The 22,381-nt window shown below is 48.3% G+C and overlaps 1 protein-coding gene across 3 annotated transcripts in view; it reads left to right on the top strand.

Annotated features, from left to right (window-relative positions):
* The window catches only part of LOC107374167 (mediator complex subunit 13L), a 142,793-nt gene that overhangs the window by 97,196 nt on the left and 23,216 nt on the right, over positions 1–22,381 (top strand). For all 3 annotated transcript variants that reach the window (XM_070552323.1, XM_070552324.1, XM_070552322.1), the window contains exon 5: positions 20,719–20,864. In XM_070552323.1, the coding sequence (XP_070408424.1) occupies positions 20,719–20,864 (146 nt within the window). The remainder of the gene's footprint in view (positions 1–20,718; positions 20,865–22,381) is intronic.

The following is a 22,381-nucleotide window of genomic DNA, read 5'->3' as shown; positions in this document are numbered from 1 at the left end:
TACTGTGTGGATGTGACATCTTCATGTGTGGAAGTATCCTTATGGGAAATATGCTGCAGAGTGAGGTGGAGGAATGAAGGGGGAAACCTGAATAAAGCAAAAAGAAAATCATAAAGGCTGGTGCTTTGATTGGCGCTAACAGGGAATGTAAAAATGATAACCTGGAGTAGTCCGGTGTTTGTGGGTGAGCGTCTGCAGCGATGCGGTTGCTATAACAAACCTGAGTGCTGAAGCGAGAGCCCTGGGGCTGATGCAGCTCTTGCTGGAGGGATCATATCTCTCCGTTGGCTCAGAGCAGTTGGAGATCCCCCTGAAGCAGCTGGAGGAGGCTGCTGGAGAAAGAATGCTGCTTCTATCATAACCCTAAAAGTGGACCCAGCTATGAGTGAAAAAGTCATCAGATAATCATTCCAGTGTCTTATTTTTCTAATCTTCACATTTACGTGACATTTTAAACATTTTTAAAATGTTAGTATTTATTATTATTATCTCTTTTAATCATGCTTAAAATGTTTTAGAAGCACCATGTATTTTCATCTTTAAAGGCACAAAACACTTCTTATTCTTTTTCAATGTAAGGTGAAATAAACGTAATAAAGCTGTTTTTTCATCATTCAGTGCTGCTGAAAATAACCTATGAAATCATGCTAATGGTGATTTAGAAATAGTCGTTTAAAAAGAAACATTTCAAAAGTGTATTTCACTAAAGTCACACCCAGTAGATGGAAGAAAATATTTTAAAAGAACCAGTCTGACCTCAGCTTTTCGCCGCATGATGTCAGCGCGTGGCGGTGAATGAAGCGGATGCCAGGATCCATATGCGGGTGAGGGAAGCAGGTAAGCAGGCACACAGGTTTTAATACGGAACACGCCAACATAGAAACAATGATCCAACAAGAGACACAGAACTGAAGGGGTTTAAATACAAGAGGGCTGGGCGCTTGGGTGATTGGGAAACGAGAGGCAGGTGGCAGCAATTAACATGGACACAGGACTGAACCGAAAGGGGAGACAGGACAGGGTGTGACAGTCCCCCCCCCAAAAAGGGCGGATTCCAGACGCCCACAGGAACATAGAGCAGGGCGGGAGGAGGGGGACCCGGAGGGAGGGCCAAGAGGGACAGAGGGACCGATGGAGAAGAGGCAGGGACCAGTAGAGTCTGGGGGCCTGCGCCTGGGGCAGAGGAGGCGACAACAGGCTCTTGGAGGCCTTCGTCTGCGGCAGAGGAGGAGGCGACAACGGGCTCTTGGGGGCCTGCGTCTGCGGCAGTGGAGGAGGCAACGACAACAGGCTCTTGGGGGCCTGCGTCTGCGGCAGAGGAGGAGGCGACGACGACGGGCTCTTGGGGGCATGCGTCTGGCGAGGGCGGGACCGGCGGTGACCGGAGGCAGAGACATTGGAGACATCCTTGACTTTTGGACTGAAGGCGGCGGCGTCGACCTCTGGGCTGGAGGCAGCGGCGTCGACCTCTGGACTGGAGGCGGCGGCTGCGGCCACGGGACTGGAGACGGCCACGGGACTGGAGATGGCACGGGACTGGAGACGGCCACGGGAATGGAGACAGCGTCGTTGGACTGGACACGGCGTCGACCTCTGGACACGAGGGAGCGTCAACCTCTGGACACGAGGGAGTGTCAACCTCTGGACAAGAGGGAGCGTCGACCTCTGGACACGAGGGAGCGTTGACCTCTGGACACGAGGGAGCGTCAACCTCTGGACACGTGGGAGCGTCGACCTCTGGACACGAGGGAGTGTCGACCTCTGGACACGAGGGAGCGTCGACCTCTGGACACGAAGGAGCGTCGACCTCTGGACACAAAGGAGCGTCGATCTCTGGACACGAGGAGGCGTCGACTTCAGAACATGAGGAGGCGTCGACATCAGGACTGGAAGAGGTGTCAACATCAGGACTGGAAGAGGCATCGACCACAGGACTGGAAGAGGCGTCGACCACAGGACTGGAAGAGGCGTCGACCACAGGACTGGAAGAGGCGTCGACCACAGGACTGGAAGAGGCGTCGACCACAGGACTGAAAGAGGCGTCGACCACCGTCGACTTCTGGTCCGGGGGCGTCGACTTCTGGTCCGGGGGCGTCGGCTTCTGGTCCGGGGGCTTCGGCTTCGGGTCTGGGGGCGTCGACTTCTGGACCGCCGACTTCTGGACCGCCGACTTCTGGAACCTTCGACTTCTGGAGTGGAGGCGGAGCCGCTGCAGGAAGAGCTGCTGACTTCTGGGCGGGCCGGCCTGGGGGAAGAGCCTCTTGGGTCACCGCTAGGATCGGAGCGGAACGAACTGGAGGCGCCAGAAACTGGGAGAGCAGGGAGGACAGACCGTCCAGCTGGAGCTCTTGGAGACTGAGGCTCTGATGGAGTTGGGCCAGCTCAGCTCGGAGACCGGCGAGCTCTGCTGGGTGGACTGCGGGCTCGCTCCTCTGACCCTGAGATGAGGGAGCTGCTGACTGGACTGACACCTTCTCCTGGTGATTCGGGGAGGATAGGGTATCCAGCTGTAGCTCCTGGAGGCTGACGAGCTGGGCTGTAGGCGTGGTTCCTCCGCCTGCAGATGACGGAGGCGCTGATTGGACCGGAGACGGGACTGCTGGTCTGACTGGGGGCGGGTCCAAGCTGGTGAGCCGAGCCGGAGCAGCGGCGAGCTCGCGGCTCCATCCTGGGACACAGGGTTGCGGTGGAGCCCGGCATCCTTCCCAACGCCGTGGGCCAACTCGGGGGGAGCACACAGCCAGTCTGGTACCCACGTAGCAGGAGCGGTCTGGCAGCGTCTCCCGGTCCAACCTCTCATCTGGCTCCGGGAGGGTGGAGAGGATCGCTAAGGCTGAAGTTCGGTGACGGCGTCCGTGGCGAGGCGACGCCGGAGGACGAGAAGCCGGCCGGTGGACCGAGGAGAGGAATTGGAGCAGGCACTCCCAGGGGAGAATCTCCCCGCTGGATCCTTTAGTGGGTTGGATCATTCTGTCAGCGCGTGGCGGTGAATGAAGCGGATTCAAGGATCCATATGCGGGTGAGGGAAGCAGGTAAGCAGGCAGGAACGATTAAAGGTTTTAATACCGAACACGCCAACATAGAAACAATGATCCAACAAGAGACACAGAACTGAAGGGGTTTAAATACAAGAGGGCTGGGCGCTTGGGTGATTGGAAAACGAGAGGCAGGTGGGAGCAATTAACATGGACACAGGACTGAACCGAAAGGGGAGACAGGACAGGGTGTGACACATGACACCCTTGGTTATTTAGCAAAATGTACACTTTGATTTTACATTTTTACGCGCTATGATTCCATAATGTTTCAAGCTCAGCAGTTCAGATCATGCCAGATAGGAAACCAAACCTGGGAGCAATGTAAAGCATCCAGTACATTTCTAAATAAAGGACGTGCATATTTACTTATGCTTTAAAAAACAACAAACATTTGCCATAATCTGTGAAATCTCTGTGGCCAATGTAAAAATAAAATAAAATAAAATTAAATTGAATTAAACACAGACCTTTTGGATATAAGCTACATCATTAATAATAATGATAATACATTCAGTGCCTTTCAAAACCCATGGTCACCTTACAAGAAACATGATAAAAAGTTGCTATAACAAACATTTCAAGGAATACATTAGTAATGACAAATGGACAGCTTTTTGACTAGAGAGAATAGAGCCTAATTCATACTCCGTCTGTGTCCATTATGCATCGGCACGAGGGCTCTCTGATGGGCTTGCAGAGATGGAGGAAAACCTGCCCAAATGTTAACTATTTGTAGAAAGTGACAGAGACTGATTGGTCAGGATGCCGCTTCCTTTAAATTTTTCAATAGCAGTGCCATTGCCCCCTCAAAAAATAAAAAGTTATTTGAACAGACCTGGAACAGATTGAAGAATGTCTTGTGGAAAAAGCCTGAAAATATGAATGTTTATCCTAGCCTGGCCTGCCAGACTCCTCTGTTTAATTCTGAACAGAGAAAGGGTCTGGGAACTCTCCTGATCAAATAACACCACCCCCTGAGAATTCTAACCGAGCCAATCAGCGCTGAGTAGCGTACGTCACACACCATAACGCCAAGTTTGTCATAAACATGGCGACTGAATCAGAGTTCGCTGCGGCTCTTTCCTTTGTTCTAAATGACTTGGACACGTCTTTAAAACAACAACAAGAAGTAGAAGCGTTAAAAGCCTTTCCTCTAAAAAAATATAAAAAGATGTCTGCTCCGTTGCCAGATGCCTTTTTTTTACTACAGCTAAAAAAACTACAGCGGCACGCGGTACAGTTAGCATTTCCGTCTTTTTTCTCATTGGTCATTGTTGAGCTGACTAGTCCCGCCCCTCAAGTGCCTCTGCCTGTGAGTTACCAGACTCTTTCTCTGTGCAGAATTAAAGAGAGGACGAGTCTGGCAGGCCAGGCTACGTTTATCCACCGGTGACTGACGGAGTACAAAGATAGGCAGCAAGCGTTTTGTTTGTTGACAAAAGTTGCGAGAAACGTGTGTTTAGAGGGACAAATTTGTAAGCACAGTAGTAAATACACTATCTTGGACCACATACCTGAAAGTAATGGAGGCATGATACCCCAGAAAAGCACTACGCCCTCTGTTGTCCTGGCGGGGAATTGCTTTGCAACACTCCCCAGGTGACGAAGATGTCCGGCGGGAAAACATCTCCATCAATACGTGTGTGACTCCACACTTGAGCTGATGGAGAAATAGACTCCTTACTTGTTATCACATGAACCAACACATTCTCACACCTGAAGCGGCGGAAACTGACGAAGGGTGACCAAGCGTTTGTTTCCGATGCGTTAGGAGCCCCAACGTGCCAGAGCGTCACTTTCCGACGCTTTCCCGCAGTAAAACGGAGTGAATTGTGACCTTTTCCCTCCATGCAATTTAACCTTATCCTTACCCTCAGCCCCATCCTAACCTTAACACACTTCCGCATGCAAAACTTTGTTTCTTTGTCGTTCCTCTCAAACATGGCTAACGGGAAATTTAGGAAGAGAAACTGGGTAAAGGTTAGGACGGGGGTAAGGGGAAGGTTAAATCGCAAGAGGTTAGAGATTAAATGTCGGTGAAATGTATGCTTTACCTCGGGCGTCGGAAAGCGACCAACGCTAGGTCACCCTTCGTCAGTTTCAGCTGCTTCGGGTGTGAGAATGTGCTGCACGAACAGGTGAAATCACGCATGATCTTTCAGTCCTCTGGTGATTTAAGCCGGGCTTACACTGTGCGACTTTTTCACTTTTTTTGAGCCGATTTTCCACTCGTGCGAGAGTCCACGAGAACGGGGCGAGTTTTGCGCTGAGCGTCGTGTAGTGTACAGGGGGTTACGAGAGGCGATTAACACCACATGACCAGCTACCAATCAGCAATCGTGTGCTCTCACAAACTTCTGGCGTGTTTAATATTTTGTTCGTCCCTCATGAGGGTATTGCACTGTTGAAGCGGCGCTGCGAGCAGCTGCGACCCAAAAGGTATCCAAACCGCTCACGGCGCATGCGCAATCCTGCATCAACACCGCTCGCCCGCTATTTCCCTAATAACACACGTTGTTCGTTTTTATTTCTACACGTTTTTTTTACTCACAGAGATTGTCAAGAAAGCGTGTTTGTCGTGTTCATGTCAAATTAAACTGATCACAAAACACAGATTTACTTTGTTTATTTCGTTTTCCTCAGCCAACCCCCATAAATCCCTGTGTGTCCTCCTGCAGCACTCCCGAAGGACAACAGGCAAAACAAGACAAAAAAGTCTGACGTGTTGAGTAAAAACTGCTATTTTTAGCATATTTTTAGGTCCAACGTGTTGCTACCAGACGTACAGTGTGAGCAGTCAGGTCGCATCCGAGAACTGGGTCGTACAGTGTGAGCACATGACTCGTGAGATCTGCCCTGCAAGGAAGTCGTACAGTTTGAGCTGAAGCTGAACGCTACGAGTGAAAAAATCACACAGTGTACGCCCGGCTTTAGTCATCTTGCAGGAACAGCTGCACATTTGCTGCCAATTCATATCTGAAAGGCTCCTGGTTGAAATAGATGTGCCACCGAGGTTGTGGGTAAAACTTTAGGTTACTGTCGTAACCCCGGTTCTCTGAGTAACCTGAGTGAGATGTCTCACTATGGGATACGCCCCTCCGCGGATTCCTCAGAAGCACTTATCTCAATACGCCAATCCTGATTGGCCAGTGACCGTGACGTACTCGTCCCCCTGCTACTATAAGTAGCAAGCGTCCCCACGCACGCACTATTCAAGATAAACACCTCTTCTCGCTTCGCCCAGCAAGAAGGGTTGTCTGGTGAGACATCTCACTCATGTTACTCAGAGAACCGGGGTTACGACAGTAACCTAAAGTTCTCTTTCTTAACATTCGTTTCGATGTCTCACTATGGGAAATGGAGACTCCCGTATTGCCAGACAGCTTATCCAGCGATCACCAACCTACAGGGATACGTCTTGGCCCGCCAAAGACCCCACACTCAGAATCGTGTGAGTCATTGCAGGGACCGAAACATCAAGCTTATAGAAGCGTGCAAATGCAAGTGGAGAAGCCCAACTTGCTGCAGCACAAATCTCCTGGATTGACAGCCCCCGAAAAAGGGCCCAAGAAGCAGACAGGCCCCTAGTAGAATGGGCCCTGAGCCCAACTGGAGCCTGAATGCCCTGACAGGAGTAAGCCATAGAAATAGCCTCCATAATCCAGTGGGAAAGCCTCTGCTTTGTGACGGGTTTCCCCTTACGAGGCCCACCCCATGACACAAAAAGCTGGTCCCCCCTGCGAAGGTTCTCCGCCCGATTCACATACTCCTTGAGCGCGCGAATCGGACACAGCTTGTGCCACCGCTCCTCCTCAGGAGAGGAGAAGGGTGGCGGGTAGAAAGCTGTGAGGATAATAGGAGAAAAGGAGCCCACCACCTTAGGCACAAAGGCAGGGTTGGGCTTCAGGGACACCTTCATGTCACCGGGTGCAAACTGGATGCAGGATGGGTGCACAGAGAGAGCCTGTAAGTCACTAACTCGCTTTGCAGATACCAAAGCCAGGAGTAGCACCACCTTGAGAGACAGGATCTTAAGGTCCAGGCCGTCCATAGGTTCAAATGGAGGCCCAGAGAGGGCTGACAGCACCAAGGACAGATCCCATGAGGGCACCAGGGGTCGAGACACAGGGAGAAGCCTGCGCGCGCCCCTCATTAAGCTACACACCAGGGGGTGTTGACCTGCCAGTTTCTTCCCAAAACCCAAGTGTCGGGCGGAAATGGCTGCTAGGTACACTTTAATGGTGGAGAAAGCCTTCTTCCCATCCAACAAGTCTTGCAGGAAAGACAGAATGACGTTCACTGGGCATTGGAAGGGTGAGACCTCCCTGCCCTGACACCAGGCTTCAAACACCCTACATTTACAGTCATATAGGGACCTAGTGGAGGGGGCCCTAGCATTCTGAATGGTTCGAATGACTGCCTGGGGCAGCTCTGCTGACACTAGCCCGCACCCCTCAGGGGCCAGGCCCACAGGGCCAGCCGTTCTGGATGAGGGTGGAAGATCGAGCCTCCCGCTTGGGACACCAGGTCCCTGCGAAGCGGAAGTTTCCAAGCTTGGCCCTCCAGGAGCTGGAAAATGTCCCCCACCCAATGCATGGCTGGCCAGTATGGGGCCACCAGAATGAGAGTGTGGAGCTGGGTTCGTACCCTCAGCAAGGTGGGTGGTATCAGGGCCACTGGGGGAAAAGCGTAAAGCAGTCCCCGTGGCCAGTCGTGCGCCAGCGCGTCCACGCCGAGTGGAGCGTCTCGGTCGCGCAGAGGACAGTGAGCATTCTCCTTGGAGGCAAAAAGATCCACTACGGCTGTGCCGAACCGGATCCAAATCTGTTCCAACACTGCTGGATGCAGGCTCCATTCCCCATACAGGGGTGTCCCTCTGGACAACAGATACGCCCCCCGATTCAGAACACCCGGGACATGGGTGGCTCTGATTGAGAGGAGATGCCTGCTGCACCATAGGATCAGTCTGCGTGCCAGCGTGTGTAACCGCATGGAGCGCAGCCCCCCCTGGTGGTTTATATAAGCCACAGTCATGGTGTTGTCTGTTCTCACTAGGACATGATGGCCGGAGAGAAAAGGCAGGAAGCGCCTCAGGGCTAGAAAGACCGCGAGGAGTTCCAGATAATTTATGTGTGTCCCCCAGAGCTCTCTGCTCCACACACCCCTGACAGTGCGACCCTCCAGGAGCCCCCCCCCCCCCAACCTGACAGGCTCGCATCTGTCGTGACCACTTTCCTCACGAGAACCAACCCCAAAGGCACCCCCTGTGCCAAGAGGGAGGGGTGACGCCAACAGCGGAGCGCCGCGACGCACACTGCAGAGACCGTCACCCTGCGCGCTCTGTGGCGCACTGGAGAGAGACCCAGAGAAGCCACCCAGCGTTGAGAATCTCTCATGTGTAGACGGCCGAGTGGTACCACTGAAATAGCCGACGCCATGAGACCCAAAAGCCTGAGGCATAACGCAAACCGCACCGAACTGTGTAGGCGGAAGCGCGCCAGGCAGAACGAGAGCGCGTTCACGCGTGGTGCCGAGAGACGGGCCGTGAACGCCCCTGAGTCCAGATTCAGACCTAGAAAGGTTATTTTCTGGGAGGGGAGTAAAGCGCTTTTCTGCCAGTTTATTCTGAAACCCAGACCACACAAGTGAGGGATCACAACCAGCGTGTTTGACTCTGTCTCCTCTCTGGACCGTGCCAGCAGGAGCCAGTCGTCTAAATACGTGGCCAGCCGAATGCCCCTCCCTCTCAGAGGGGCGATCGCCGCCTCCGTACACCTGACAAACACCCTCGGGCTCAGCGAGAGGCCGAATGGGAGCACGGTGTATTCGTAACACACTCCCTGAAGGGCAAACCTCAGAAATTTCCTGTGTGGAGGGTACACGGGAACATGAAAGTATGCGTCCCTCAGGTCGATTGAGGTGAACCAGTTGCTCTGGTGAATCAGATGCAAAAGGGATGAGAGCGTGAGCATTTTGAATCTGTACTTTCTGAGGCATCGGTTCAGGGCCCTCAGATCCAGGATCGGGCGAATCCCGGTCCCTCCCCGCTTCGGGACCAGGAAGTACCTGGAGTAGAAACCGCTCTGAGACCGATCGGGAGGCACAATGCATATCGCTCCCTTCTCCAGCAGGGAGGAGATTTCTCCCTGAAGGATGTGAGATGACGACCCCTGGGCGTGGGAGAACACTACGCCGGAGAATCGAGGAGGAACAGAAGCGAATTGGAGCCTGTAACCCCTCGAAATAGTTCTCAGCACCCAACGTGAAGCAGAAACCGCTGTCCATTCCTCCATGTGAGTGGAGAGCGGTGACACAGCCGTGACACACGGAGCACCAGCTCCCTCCAGAGGTTGTGGGGCAGCGGTGCTCGTGGCAGCCACTGCGCATGCGCGGGGGCTTTGTGCTTTGACGGCCCAGGCTTACGAGGACGCCCCGTGGCGCCTACCCCGCCTGGAACCGCTCATGGGTGACATTTTTATTGATTTTTGCTGCGCCCTTGACATCTTGTCTGGATGCGACAGCGAACCTTTTAATGCTCCTTGAGCGTGACATGTTTGTGAAAAACAATGTGAGTGCTTGTGACGTGTGTTGTGAGCCGGCACCGCCGGCTGCACGTCCTGGCCCCACCCTGGACTGCTCGGGAACTCTGCCGGAGGGGTTCCGTGAGGGGGGGGAGAAAGCACCATTGCAACATCGAACAGGAGGAGCTGGCGAACGGGGAACCGCCAGCTGCAGCGTCGGGAGGGAAGAACTCCGACAGGCTGCCCACTTCTTCCTCCTCACCTGCTGACCGCCGTGTCTGGTGGATTGTCCCGGCGGTGGAGCAGCTTGGTTGCCGGATCGCTGAGGCCAAACTGGCTGAGGCTCTGAGCCCGAAGGAGCTGGTTGGACAGCTTGAGGCTTCGGGCGCTTTGGGATCCGGAACTGAGGCTGGGCTCGGGCAGCTGCCTGAGGCAGGTTCGGCCGAGCCGGCAGCGCCGGTGAGGGTTTACGGGGAAGGCAGAGATGAAGGGCTTCATCCTCTTTCTTTTTGGCCGCACACCGTTGCTGCATTGATGCCAGGGCAGAGCCAAAAATGCCTTCAGGCACGATTGGCATGTCCAAAATGTCCTCCTTCTCTCTCTCAGAGAGGTTGGTGAGGTTCAGCCATCGTGCACGTTCTTGAAGCACCATCATGCCCATAGCTTTAGCCGTAGCATGGACCGCGCAGCGCTGCACACGCAGGCAGATGTCGGTCAGTACGGTGATTTCCTCCCACACCTCCGGGTCCGGCTTCGTATTCATGTCCTCACAGAGCTCGGCTTGGTATGCCGAGAGCATGGAGGAGACATTCAAAGCTCGCACCGAGATGGCGGCAGCCTTGTACGCCCTCTCGTTCAGCGCCGACTGGAAGCGGTCCGCCTTCGCAGGGAGAGTGGGAGGCCTGGAGGAAGTCGCCGAGAGCCGTGGGTGCAGGTGGGCTGCAACCAGCGGTTCCATCGGCGGCATGCGAAGCATGCCAGCCTTCTCCATCCCTTCGAAGTCCAGCGAGGAGGCTCCTTGGACAGGAGACCTGCAGCTGAACGGGTGTTTGTCCCAGGAGGACCTCACTTCTTGGAGTAGCTCCGGGAAGGCGGGAAGGAGGGGCTTTGCCGCCCTCGTGGCCTGAGGCAGCTTCTTTCCCTTGTAGCGGGATCTGACAGCCTCAGTGACCACGGTGGGCCAAGCGATGTTGAGCCTGGTCGCAGCACGTCGGCAGACTGACTGCATGTCCAGGTGGGCGGCCGGAGAAGCCGCTCCATCCCTGGGAGAGGACGGAAAGCTAGGCATGGAGGCCTGAGCGATGGGAAGAAAGACGTCGTCCTCCTCGTCCTCCTCTGAAATGAGGAGTTTCGAGGTGTCCTCGTCGTCTCCGTAGTCCAACTCCAACACGTCCTCGGCGGGGTGGCTCGGACTGGCCAGTTCGAGCTGTGAGCCCCAGCTGAGTTCGGCACACGGTTCCGGCTCCGGGAGGACATGTTCGCTGGCGTCCCCAGGCGGTGGCCCAGAGGCCGGCAGGCAAGGGTCCTTCCCCGACAGGCTAGCTTGGCGCGCTAGCCGCCGGCAAAGGCTCTTCAGGGTGAAGCAAGCGCAGCTCTCACATGATCCGGGGACTTCCAATGCCAGCTGGGCGTGTTCCAGCCCGAGGCAGCTCGAGCAGACCCTGTGCGGGTCTTTGCTTGAGATTTTGTTCCCACAGGTACAGAGGCGAGCTCCTGCGCCGTCGACTCCTCTGGTGGGAGGAGCGGCTTCCATGTTGGCTAACTGGTGTGTTAGCATAGAACGAACAGATGCACTGGAGTGTGAAGCTGCTCGTTATGCCCCGAGCCTATGGTGAAGGTCAGGACAGAAGGACGGTAAGTTAACGTTCGGCGACGGAGAGAATATTAGAAGGCTCCGTCTGTGAACAGTTGAGCTAACTTACCTCAGAGATAAGCGACCACCGAAGCGAGAAGAGGTGATTGAATAGTGCGTGCGTGGGGACGCTTGCTACTTATAGTAGCAGGGGGACGCGTACGTCACGGTCACTGGCCAATCAGGATTGGCGTATTGAGATAAGTGCTTCTGAGGAATCCGCGGAGGGGCGTATCCCATAGTGAGACATCGAAACAAATGTTAAGAAAGAGAACTCATCTACTATGTCACATCTGCTAATGCATCCAGTGGAAACATAAACTAAGCTAAAAACACCAAACTCGTCTTCCATCATTTCTCACTTAGATTCACACACAGACTGCTTGCTGTCGAAACCATCAGGAAATGGCTAAAAACACCCCTAAAATAATGTATTAACATTTAGGATGTTATGTAATTTAGATCTAAAGGGTTTTACTTAATAATTAGGTTTTACCTATAAATAGATTAGCAAGAAAATGCAAGATGTTTGATTCTGCCGCTTCTTTTGCATTTAAAACATTTTAAGATAAAAGAAGGAAGCTTAAAGTTCCTAGAGAGGAATCTGGGAACGTTGCACCACATGTCCTGGTCTCATGGAGCTGCAGATACACATATCATGGAGCATTGTGCAGCTATGTGCTCTAACATTAATACTTGTTCTGCAAGACTTAAAAACAACACTTAACAATTGGGAGTCAACTTTGTTTCATTTGTTTTAAACATGTTTTGCTTTTTTCCACAAATATACAAGAACTTATTTGTAACGAAAATGAATAATATTTAGCAGTTTACATTTATGCAATTAAAATTCACTCACTGGACTGAATGTGAAAGCCTTCTATAATTTGTAAATACATAATTAACCTGGCTAAGATCTGTGTGTTTATTTTATGTTTTTTTCTTGAGTATTGAACAATTAAAATGCTATTAATTTACTTTAGTGTTAATTAGGAGGGAATACACGACATTAAAAGCACATATGATCAAACACGGCCAATTAGCAGATGAGAGGAAAGCAAACAGGTAATTAAAACTAAAAGGAAAATAAATGCTAAATAAAAAATGGTGTTATAATTTCAGTTACCAGAGGAACAGTGCGAAAGGTGCACGCGCCCCCGTGAGTGTAAACATTCCGTTTTATTTTTTAAAGTATCACCCACAGTTTCAGTGTGTGTGTGTGTGTGTGTGTGTGTGTGTGTGTGTGTGTGTGTGTGTGAGAGTGAGGTGGTGAGAGTTCTGCACATCATGTTAATTTCTCTTCATTTCGAAAGCTCTGTTGGAATATGTTCTACGCCCCCTGCTGAGCCGTCCCAGACTTGTTCTTTCTGTGAATTATTGAACATCCTGAAGGCGAAGATTGAGAAAGATGTGGAGAGAAAGATAGATATTTTTTCCAACACACACACACACACACACACACACACACACACACACACACACACACACACACACACACACACACACAAATAGAAATCTGTGGATGTCCTTATACTGCTTTTGCATGTTATATAAGTGTGGAATTAACATTTTTTTCTCTTTATGTCAGCTCATGTCCTGCACAGATTCACCTGCTACACACACACACACACACACACACACACACACACACACACACACACACACACACACACACACACACACACACACGCTGCTCCGGAGAACTCCCGGTGATCTGTGCTTTCATGCTCAAAGGGAGCATCGCTCACTTAGACACAAAATGACCTCCAATCTCAACACCTCCTTTGTCTCTTCTTCACTTCCGACCTGTGCCTTTCATCCCCAGCAGGGGGCGTTCTGGTGCCAGCGCTGGAGCCTTGGCAGCGCTGCCTTTGTCAGGCTTATCTGGTGTTTATCTTGTTTGTGTCCATGGGGCACAGCGGGTTGTGGTAGATCCAGGAGATGATTCCCTCCTCCCCCCACAACCCCCAACTCTCCCAAACCAACACTGCTGCTCTCTTTGTGTCTGAATGGGAGGGAAGCACTTGCGGTTGGTAACGCATTGCATCAGACGCTGAAGGGGAGAGCGCGAGGATCCAGCACAGGACGAAGGAGAGGGAGGAGGCTCAGTGTGTGTGTGTTTGTATGTGTGTGTGGGGGGAGAGATGGTGGGGATCAGAGAAGGTGGGGGGTCGTAAATTAATCATCACTATAGACGCCTGAATGGATGTATTAGAGTCTGTCTCTCTCATTAGTCCAGTCTATTCCTTGCATGGTAAACAGCGCGCTGTGGTTTTTTTATATAGCTGCTTTCATTTCGCTAATGGCCATAAACTCATGCATAAATAATTTTCATAGTTTAGTGCAACGGACCCGTCCTCTGGTGTGAAACACAAGCCAGCTGCCTTTCCTGATTAAACTATTTCTTTTTTGTAATAGCAGAAATCCTCACCTGATTCAAAAACAGCTTTTTTAAAATCCTATTTCCTCCTGTCTTCAGAGACACGTGACACCAACACATTAGCTGTCTCCTAGGCAACAGCAGTTTGGTGTTAGGCCATATTACAAGGTCACGAGATAACAGCAGAAAATGCAGATGCTATTGTTTTTCTGTCCTTATCTAACACAAACTAGCAAAGTTTTTACATTGTTTTGCTGACACTTTCGGCTACTTACGATCATCTCCGTCAAGCGCTTGGTGGTGTCACTTTCGTTTAACTGCTGGCAGTAGAGGACAACGTTGCCCTAAAAGCCTGAGGATACCCGGCAGGGGCAATAAAACAAGGAAAACCACAGACAACAACAGTAAGCAAAGACAAACCAAAACAAAGAATCTGAAAAGCAGAAAAGTGATAACCCTGGCATACATCAAAGGAATAATAGAAAAAATAAAGACATAAACACTCCAACAAATCCATACACGACAGTCAGAAAAAGACTAGTACATCCAAAAGACACAATAACAGAAGGATGAAAATGTGGAGTCATTCATGAAAAGCCATGCAAACTCTGTAAGAAGACAAACAGAACATAGGAGAAACAGGACGCAAACTCAACACACGGATAATGGAACACAGAAAGGAACGATAAAAAGAAACAAGAGCCACCAAACTAGAAGCAGATAACACAATAAAGAAACCAGTCCTAACAGACCACTGCACAGGAGAAAACCACATTATGGACTGGGACATCACACGGATCATAACAGAACAGCACAAGTACAGAAGATAGATAAAAGAGGAGATCCAGATAAGGAGACGTGGACCCTGGACCATGAATAAGGATGAAGGAGTTTATACACTGGATCATTCATGGGACGTGGTGATCGGCAAGGAAGGTGCGGGCAGTAGAGGGCGACGTCGTCCTCTACTCCCCGCAGATAAACGGCAACGGACACGGCACCACCGAACGTCTGACGGAGATGACCAGAAGTAGTCGAAACTGTCAGTAAAGTAAGGTTAAACCTTTTCTACACTGTGTGTTAGATAAGAACAGAAAAGAAACAGATGATAGATTAATTTTAATCAGAAGTCTCACTCTGTTTACGTGTGTTTTTACCACACTGATTCATTTTAGACAGTTTTCTCCTTTAAATTAAACGATTTATTCTTCTCTTGTTGGTCATAAATTCATATTTGCCTATGTAAAATGTTTTTAAAGTAAAAACTGAAGAATCAATCAGTCAATCAAAGCTTTATTTATAAAGCGCCTTCCGCAACCCTGTCAGGAAGCCCAAGGCGCTGATTTCTTGAAAACAAGAAATCTTGTTTTGGGGAGAAAAAAGACAAAATATAATCAAATTGTTGATTTTGTGACTTTATTAGGTACTTTACTTATTTATTTGCACAAAATAACCCCCTGGATGATTTATGTGCACAGGAAAAGGTAGGTGAGACTGCAGGACTTAAACTCTCTAAAAAAGGTCCAACTTAGTCTTGTGCTAAAGGCAAAAATATTCAGTTTGACCTTATTTTCCTATTATTAGTATATTTTTTTATACAGCTTGCATAAACACTGACTTGATGGATGTCATTATGAGTCTTTTTATAAGAAAAAATGTAAGAGAAAATTTGTCAATGAGTTGAAAGGTGTACTTTGAAAATATGATATAATTAGAGACCAGGAGCTTTTTTTTGACAGGTTGTAAATGTGACTGACAAGAAAAATGTGCCCTTGAGATTGCTCGATGCACGATGAGTCGGAGGGAGACGGATAAGTAGTTGGTGGCTGAATGAATCGAGGTGACTGGCACAAAGTAATGAGAATTTGTGAGAAAGTAAAAACCATAACATCACTTTAGCAGTCATGGATAAAGTTGATGAATATTGTTGCTCGATATGGAGAATATGTGTGATTATACTTATTGCATTCAATGTAATTTATTATTATTAAAAATTAGCTGGCTGATGAAAGTTCAGGACAGATACTCATTAACTCACTCACTGCCAGCCGTTTCCTGATCGCTAACGGCCTTCGCTGCCAGCGTTTCTCACCGTTTTACTGTTTTTTTAAGAGTCACAGAACGTTGCATGCTAGCATGATGTCGACGCCAAAACAACCAAAACAAAGCAGAGACTCACCTCTTACATCAGGAAGAATCTGCGTGTTTCGAGCGTTATCCGTTCTTTCATAATCTGTTGTCGAATTGTGATCGGCAGACGCTTTTCCGGTTTGCACCTCACTTTTTTTACAGGAACGGCCCAAAACGATCTCCTAACACATCTCCTAAGCCTGTTCTGCTTCCTGATCACGTGATGCGTGACGTATGCGGATGAAGATCGGCTTCAGGGCTGAGATGTTTGTTCTCTCAGCGCGGGGGCTCGCTCTGATTTTCAAACAGTAAAAAAATGCAAATGACAACTTTAGTCGTCATTAGCAGTGAATGAGTTAATCACTTTCTGAGTTTAATAGAAATGTTTTAAAAAATGATTACGTTTTTTACTTTTCCCTTCTTTTAGCCATAAACTACATTAGCGATGGTGATGCATCACAGCAGAAACCTACTTCCAGATACAACTGTGCGTTTCACACACAGGCTGAACGTTAGAATAGTCATCTGCCCCTATTTCCTGCTTTAGCAACTTATAAAATATAGACGAGGAAATGCTCAGATTAGAAAAGTCAGTCATATCTACATCACACTGTAAATTAAGCTCCGTAGTCTCATCCATCTTGGCTCGCGACGGGGAAGGCTGTTGTTGTTTTAAAGCAGGTGTGGGGAACCCTGGTCCTCGAGCGCCGGTATCCTGCATGTCTTTGCTCCAACACTTCTGATTCAGTGGTTGATTCACCTGTTCTGCAGCTCATCAAGTTCTACAGAAGCCTGTTAATCACCTGCTGATTGAAGTCAGGTGTGATGATGCTGGGTTGAAACTAAAATATGCTGGATAGCGGCCCTCGATGGACCAGGGTTCCCCACCCCTGGTTTAAAGGGACGCTAGGCAGTGTTGGCTTGTTTTAGCACCCCTAGTGTCTATTTAGTAGAACCAAAAGCAAAACTTATCTCCTCATTTTCTTTTGTGTCTACAGGAGTGATTTATCACTAAATTAACCAAATCAGCTGTTTTCATGATCTAAAACATGCAGGAAATGTGCTGGAAGCAGACTGCGGAGCCAGGTGTGTCAGAAATATGTTGGCTTGGCTTACTGAAGTCCAAATGGAGGGGCTCAAATGCAATAAAGTCTTCAACAGCTGTGCTTAATAGCAAAAACAAATAAATAACAATTTTGAGTACCTGTCCACTGTAGTGACCATTATGCACCAAAGGGATAATATAGCGTAATATTGTTTTTTGATGGTAAAAAGTGCAGGGGTCAAAACTTGACTTTGGAAGTCAAATTACGTCCATGCTCCAAATCCTGCCGTATTCTGCTCCCTTTTCCTCCAGCTAACATCTACTTCCTGAAACAGGGGCACCAGAGTTTTTACAGACCACATCATAAGGCCTTCATTCATACTAGAGACCACTGCAGATGTATTCAAATGAGGAGAGAATGAGAGCTTTAAAATAGGAAAAAACCTACAAAGTAGAAGACTTTGATGTTTGAGCATCTTGACTTGTCAGCGTTAGCGTGAGAACATCCCCGTAGCAACATCCCCTCCTCTGCTGTAGAGCTATTTTCAGTTTCAGTCCGATAATTTATCCAAAGAGCCTGATTGTGCTGCTCGTGTACTTGAACTAGGCACCTTATCGTTGCATTTCCATATAAATGCTGCTTGAGCATAAACATTGTGATAGCAGCAGTGGGTAAAGGCACGCACAGGGGGCCGCAGAATAATACATCAAACTTAGTGCATCCACCTTATGTTACTTTTAATAGTGTGCTGCAGTACAAGTACATGCAGCATCATTTACACACACACACACATCCCTGCATTAAGTATTCTCAGGCATGTTTGATGGAATTTGCTAGTTTCAGTCCACAGGAAGCAGTTGAAGTGGATGTGTGTACATGCTGCTCACAAGAGCTGACAAGAGTGTAAACATCCCCTAGACTGGTCCACGTGCATCTGAGGAGAGTGTGAGAAAGCTAGAAGGAAGAGGATGACTCAGAATCCTGCTACTCCGGTGGCAGATGAATCATTCAAGGTGCAGATTAAGAAGATTAATCTCCCAGATTTGAGAGAAAATGTTATCATACTTGGTGACAATCTGAGCACGGTTATCAACCCTTGGATTAACTTTCCTCTTAAAAGCAAAGATCCTTGATTTTAATATTTTTCTAAATTTTTCATCATGATTGCCATTTTTTCTCCACAGAGTTATTTTTCGTGCAAATGTGTAAAGTCTGTGACGCGTGTCAGACATTAATCAGCTCTCTGGCTGGCTATCTGGCTCACTGTTAGAGTTGTGGAGGGGTGAGAGAACTCAGGTTGTAACAAGATCCCAAAACAGAACACCCCCCCCCCCCACCCCCCACCCCACCCCACTGGCAGTAACATCCATGCACCCGAGTCTTCCTAGCTAACAGAGGTGCACCAGACTCTAAATGCAAGACACATTTAGTCACACGGTGCTCGTCCTAAAGCATAGGGAAGGAAGGCATGCCCACAGACGGCGTGTGATGTACATTAGCAGATTGATTTCACCATAAAATCATACTCAGTATCCAGCCATTAAAACTCTGATCTCATCGATATGTGTGCAGCACTTGCAGGGTGCAGCACTGAATTATTCACCACTTCTTCTGTCTCACTGCTTTTGCTCTCACTCTTTTTCTTCTACCTTTCCTTATCTTCTTAATTTCCTCTCACTCTCTCAACTTTACCATTTTGTCTACTCATGCATGCCTTCAATTCCCCATGTCTCCATCTTCCTCTCTTTCCTTTCTTCCTCTTCACAGTCTGTTCAGCTTTTTTCTCCTGTACTGTCAGCCCTTAGGCGTGTCTCAGCCATCTCTCCTCTTCATTTATTAATACCTACTCACACAGCTGTAGTCACATACACATTTCTGGCCGACGTTCTCACACTCGTCTGCTTTTGCCTGCCGACTGCACTAAAGTCCCAGAGGATGTGAGGAGCCCAGAGTGTCCACACACTCACACCCGCTTACGGTGCAGGAAAATGCCCTTTGTGAAAGGACAGGGAGCATCAATCTCCCAGCTGGGTCAGCTTGCAGCTTGATGCTTTTTTTTGTTGTGGCTCTGCTCATCCCAGACTTGCATGTGGTTGCACTTTATTCTCGTTACAATAGATCTCATGTTACAGTTGTCACTTATTAGTTATCAGGCTGTAACTGTTTACCGGGCTGCTTTATGCACAGTGTCAGGTTGACTTGATATGCATTGATTATCAGCTGCATTTAATGCAAAAAAGGCTTATGTGCAACTGATCCTAAATATATAAACAGGATCATTAACATGGGAGATAATACCTGTTCATGCATGCAGGTATGCAACATTAACCTGTCAGACCAAACTGTTACTCAGCCCATCAGTCCATGCCTGTTGGACAAACATCAGTGAGTTTAGATCACGCTTTCTGCAAAGTTCTAGCCTCAATTAAATCCTGACAACAGAGATGATGGACATCTATCTCTGCCCACATGAGCAGAGCAGACTGTTACCCTTGACTTGCAGCTGTTTCCCTGAGCCTCCACCTATATTTAGCTCTTCGTGTGAGTGGAACGATGCGCTGATGACGAGGTTGGAGGGCAGTGACATTGAAAGCATTTTCTGTTGTAGAGAGCTGCAGAGATGATGGACTATGGCCGTGTTTGATTGTGTGTGTGTGTGTGTGTGTGTGTGTGTGTGTGTGTGTGTGTGTGTGTGTGTGTGTGTGTGTGTGTGTGTGTGTGTGTGTCTAAGGATCTCTGCCTGAGTGTCAGGTTATTGCAGGCATGCATATGCATGCACCTTTAGATTGTGCAGAACAGTGTTTGAACCACCTGCTGTCATTACCTTATTTTCTCTCTGGGAGCATGAGGAATGTATATGAGGCAGAAAACTTGGCCTCCTCTCACCTTGGGGACCTTCAGCGCCATCTGGAGGCTGTCGTCGTCAAACCGGAGAAACCCCAGCATAAAGAGATGGTGTTTAGCTCTGGACACGCGTGTGGAACTGACCATTTTATTGAATTTGATGATCCATTACAGCTCAAATGGAGGTCCAACTCCCTCAGGGCAAAGGGGATATTGCATAGGCAGCAGTGTAATCACAAGACAATTACAGTACCTTCTGACTTTATTGTAATACTGATATATAAACCAAGGTATTAGGGAGGTTTATAGATTAAAAATATACATCAGTGAAGTGGTTTTCTTGGTACATGATGTCCAGCCCACCCACTGCTCCATAGACTGCAATAAAGATCCAACGATTATTCCTCCTTGATTAAAAAAAGCACAGCAATGCATGATGAACCACATGCAGGCTGCGTGTAATAAAGAAAGAGTTGCATTTGTAAACATGTAGCTGGCTTGATCAGTCATGAGGAAATGAGGATTTATACCTGCAATAAGAATCATATGTGGTAAATGGTGCAGAAGATCAATGATGTTTAGTGAATCTGAGCAGAGAAAAGCACTCATCACCTGACAGCTTCCAACCTGAAAAGATGACTTGTTTTACATTTTCAGTATGTCTGATAGCTAATCTCAAATTGTACATGATTAAAAAGTAATTGCAGTGGATTTTAATCTAAAATTGAATAATTAGTGGAGGTGATTTCATGTTTAATCAAAATGAGAAAAGATGGGAGTCTAAAGTCTTAATCCGTTTTTAAAGGTTGTATTTTTGTGTTCATTTGAGTCTTTTTTCCTCTTTCTGTCCCTTTTTCTTTGACAGAGATTTCTAATTTTCTAAATTTTGCCCATCTTTTGTCCACAGTGAGCACCTATCATGTTCTTTCTCCTTCTTCCTCCACGGGGAGAGCAATGTATGCACAAGCGTCGAGATCGCCCAGCACCAGCCTGCATACCACATCACAGAGCACCACATCCGACTCGCACAGACCTCCACCACGCCGGTGCAGGGTGAGACCACAGATCAATGAACTTTTCACTCTGCTTTGGTTTCACTAAAACCCAAAGTCATTCCCAGTGTGCATCTGACAAGCACAGATATGTGCAATTGAGGGTTTAAACATGAATTTTAAAATTATAGTGATATATTCAGACTTATGCTTAACTTTGTGTTACATCAGTGATTGTACACGCAAAAAATATATTTACTAGTATCATATTGCTAATGAAAATACACACACACACACACACACACACACACACACACACACACACACACACACACACACACACACACACACACACACACACACACACACACACACACACACACACACACACACACACACACCAGAAAAGCAAACGCAGGAAGGTTGTAGGTTTAATCACGGCCCCCGCCAGAGAATGCTTCTGTTGTGTCCTTGGGCAAGACACTTAACCCGCATTGCCAGCTGGTGTCGCCAGTGTTTCTCCCCAGGGCAGCTGTGGTTACATTGTAGCTCATCATCACCAGAGAGTTAATGTGTGTGTGACTGGATGGATGACTGATTGTGTTGTGAAGCGCCTTGGGGGGTTGTGAAACCACATACAGGCTATTTACCATTCAGACCGTGATGGTGGTTACGGGGCAAACAGCCAGGCTGATTAATCGTTTCAGGAAAGGTGTGACTAATTTACTGAAGGTAAGGAAACTGAGGGAGGCAGGGGGAAAGTAGTGATAACAGCTGTGTCTAACTTCAGGGAAAGGCGTCTTGTGAGAACTTGTGGTTCACAGGTCATTCCCGAACACAAACTGGAAGTGAGTGGCTTCATGTTTATTCCCACCCCTGCCTCGTGTCACCTAGTAACTGTGACGGCACGAAACAATAGTTCAAGATAAAGTTAACGGCATTGAAGGAAGAAATACAAGAGCAGTCATACTAGCTTGTTTATGGCAATTTATCTATTTTTGACAAAAAAAATTTGAAGCCATACTTTGAAACTTTTTCATATTTGTAAATCATTTTCTGGTGCCAGTATGTTAAAATGACCCTTTACAATGGTAATGAAATGCCCCTCAGACCTCTATCGCCCCCTGTGGCCAGAACATCACGTTTGCAACTTTAGACTGGCTGGCTGCTCTGTTGGGTCTTCAGCTGACATACCTAGTGCTGCTGTCTGGTTCCAGCTCGTTCCCTGCTTGTTTTAGATCATAAACACAGCTGATTTGTTTAATTTGACTCCTGTAGACACTAAGGAAGGCTGGGGAGACATTTCAGCAGTTAGATTAAGGTGTTAAAAAGATGAACGCACAGCAAGGAGATTGGTCTCATTTTCGGTTTGACCACAGAAAATAAAAACGGACACTAGGGGGTGCTACAAGTGAGCAAAACTGCCAAGTGTCCCTTTAAATAACCAAATGTGCAACCAAAAAAATAAATAAAATCCTAACAAAACCCTTTTAAGTTAACATTATTTGTACCTCCACATATTAATATTTGAACTATTACAACCACATTGTCTCTCACTTCGTTTAGCATTATTACAAG

This window comes from Nothobranchius furzeri, chromosome 6, assembly GCF_043380555.1.
Source record: "Nothobranchius furzeri strain GRZ-AD chromosome 6, NfurGRZ-RIMD1, whole genome shotgun sequence".
NCBI classification, from domain to species: domain Eukaryota; kingdom Metazoa; phylum Chordata; class Actinopteri; order Cyprinodontiformes; family Nothobranchiidae; genus Nothobranchius; species Nothobranchius furzeri.
This window is presented reverse-complemented; position numbering and strand designations above follow the sequence as displayed.